Below are 2500 nucleotides of genomic sequence, written 5' to 3'. Positions count from 1 at the left end.
GTATATATATATATATATATATATATATGGGGGACTGTATATATATATATATATATTATATATGGGGCGGACAGTATATATAATGGGGGGCTGTGTATATATATATATATATATATGTGGGGGGGGAGCACTGTATATATATATGGGCACTGTTTGGGGAATGCACCTTATATCCAGCGTTGTCCTTCAGGGAGATGGGGACCCCATAGAGAAGACCTTTCTCCTGCTGTTTCTTCAGCTCCTGAACCTGCGTCTCACATTCCGATAGAAAATCCGTCACACAGTTCACTTCCTTGGTCACCTCCAAAGACTTCAGGGAAGAAAGAGACAAGGGGGAGGAGTCACCATCTCCAGCCAATCAGCCTTTTATCTATCGTCATTTACATATAATCTCCTGATACAGAGCTCCAAATCCTCTGCACAGCCACAGACCTACAGGATCCCACATGCACAGCGACACCTAGAGGCGGCTGCGGCAGCTACAGCACATGACCCCACGTCTCTGTGGACGATCCTGACTAGAAGATGTTCTATGTAACCCCTTCCTGCCTGCGCTGTAACATAAAAAGAATCCACCAATCCTCATAGAACGGCAAATAACCGGCATCACTGCCGCCTGACGGAGGCACGAACGAGAAAATGGTGATTTATTATGGAAAACGCACAAGACAACTGCGACCAGTCCGCCATTACTATGGGTTCACTGTTCTGCCCAAACTGACAAAGGGGCGTGGCTGACCTGGGAAAGGGCGTGACCTTGTGGCAATGTGGCAAAACGTTTATTGTACAGTGAGACAACTAATAGGTGAAGAACATAGAAAGGAGGAGGAGGAGGTCATAGAGAGGAGGGGAAGGAGGAAGAGGAGGAGGAGGAGGTCAATAGAGAGGAGGGAAGGAGGAAGAGGAGGAGGAGGCGGTCATAGAGAGGAGGGGAAGGAGGAAGAGGAGGAGGAGGTCATAGAGAGGAGGGGAAGTAGGAAGAGGAGGAGGAGGTCATAGAGAGGAGGGGAAGGAGGAAGAGGAGGAGGAGGTCATAGAGAGGAGGGGAAGGAGGAAGAGGAGGAGGAGGTCATAGAGAGGAGGGGAAGGAGGAAGAGGAGGAGGTCATAGAGAGGAGGGGAAGGAGGAAGAGGAGGAGGAGGTCATAGAGAGGAGGAAGAGGAGGAGGAGGTCATAGAGAGAGGGGAAGGGAGGAAGAGGAGGAGGAGGTCCTAGAGAGGAGGGAAGAGGAAGAGAGGAGGACGAGGTCATAGAGAGGAGGGGACTGAGGAAGAGGAGGAGGAGGTCATAGAGAGGAGGAAGAGGAGGAGGAGGTCATAGAGAGGAGGGGAAGGAGGAAGAGGAGGAGGAGGTCATAGAGAGGAGGAGGAGGAAGAGGAGGAGGAGGTCATGGAGAGGAGGGGAAGGAGGAAGAGGAGGAGGAGGAGATCATAGAAAGGAGGAGGAGGAGGAGGTCATAGAGAGGAGGGGAAGGAGGAAGAGGAGGAGGAGGTCATCGACAGGAGGGGAAGGAGGAGGTCATAGAGAGGAGGGGAAGGAGGAGGAGGAGGTGGAGGTCATAGAGAGGAGGAGGAGGAAGAGGAGGAGGAGGTCATAGAGAGGAGGGGAAGGAGGAAGAGGAGGAGGAGAGATCATAGAAAGGAGGAGGAGGAGGAGGTCATAGAGAGGAGGGGAAGGAGGAGGAGGAGGAGGTCATAGAGAGGAGGGGAAGGAGGAGGTCATAGAGAGGAGGGGAAGGAGGAGGAGGAGGTGGAGGTCATAGAGAGGAGGGGAAGGAGGGAGAAGAGGAGGAGGAGGAGGTGGAGGTCATAGAGAGGAGGGGAAGGAGGAGGAGGAGGTAATAGAGAGGAAGGGAAGGAGGAGGAGGAGGAGGAAGAGGTCATAGAGAGGAGGGGAAGAAGGAGGTCATAGAGAGGAGGGGGAAGGAGAGGAGGAGGTCATAGACGAGGAGGGGGAAGGAGGAGGAGGAGATCACTAGAGAGGAGGAGGAAATCAAAGAGAGGAGGAGGAGATCATAGAGAGGAGGAGGAGGAGATCATAGAGAGGAGGAGGAGATCATAGAGAGGAGGAGGTCATAGAGAGGAGGGGAAGGAGGAAGAGGAGAAGGAGGAGGAGGTCATAGAGAGGAGGGGGAGAGGAGGAGGAAGAGGAGGAGGAGACGGAGGTCATAGAGAGGAGGGGAAGGAGGAAGAGGAGGAGGTGGTGGTCATAGAGAGGAGGGGAAGGAGGAAGAGGAGAAGAGGAGGAGGAGGTCATAGAGAGGAGGGGAAGGAGGAAGAGGAGGAGGAGGTCATAGAGAGGAGGGGAAGGAGGAGGAAGAGGAGGAGGAGAAGGAGGTCAATGAGAGGAGGGGAAGGAGGAAGAGGAGGAGGAGGTGGAGGTCATAGAGAGAAGGGAAAGGAGGAAGAGGAGAGAGGAGGAGGAGGTCATAGAGAGGAGGGGAAGGAGGAAGAGGAGGAGGAGGTGGTGGTCATAGAGAGGAGGGGACAGGAGGAGGAGG

General features: G+C 53.6%; 1 protein-coding gene across 1 annotated transcript in view; it reads right to left on the bottom strand.

Annotated features, from left to right (window-relative positions):
• LOC130327717 (vitamin D3 hydroxylase-associated protein-like) overlaps positions 1–310 on the bottom strand; it is a gene marked incomplete at both ends in the record, with an annotated part of 22562 nt that extends 22252 nt beyond the window's left edge. The window contains one exon of the mRNA XM_056553418.1: positions 167–310. Within this exon, the coding sequence (XP_056409393.1) occupies positions 167–310 (144 nt within the window). The remainder of the gene's footprint in view (positions 1–166) is intronic.
• Positions 311–2500: the final 2190 nt, after the last annotated feature.

The sequence above is a fragment of the Hyla sarda genome, unplaced genomic scaffold (assembly GCF_029499605.1).
Source record: "Hyla sarda isolate aHylSar1 unplaced genomic scaffold, aHylSar1.hap1 scaffold_3024, whole genome shotgun sequence".
Taxonomy (NCBI): domain Eukaryota; kingdom Metazoa; phylum Chordata; class Amphibia; order Anura; family Hylidae; genus Hyla; species Hyla sarda.
Note: the sequence above shows the minus strand (reverse complement) of the source record. Positions and strands in the feature narration are given on the sequence as shown.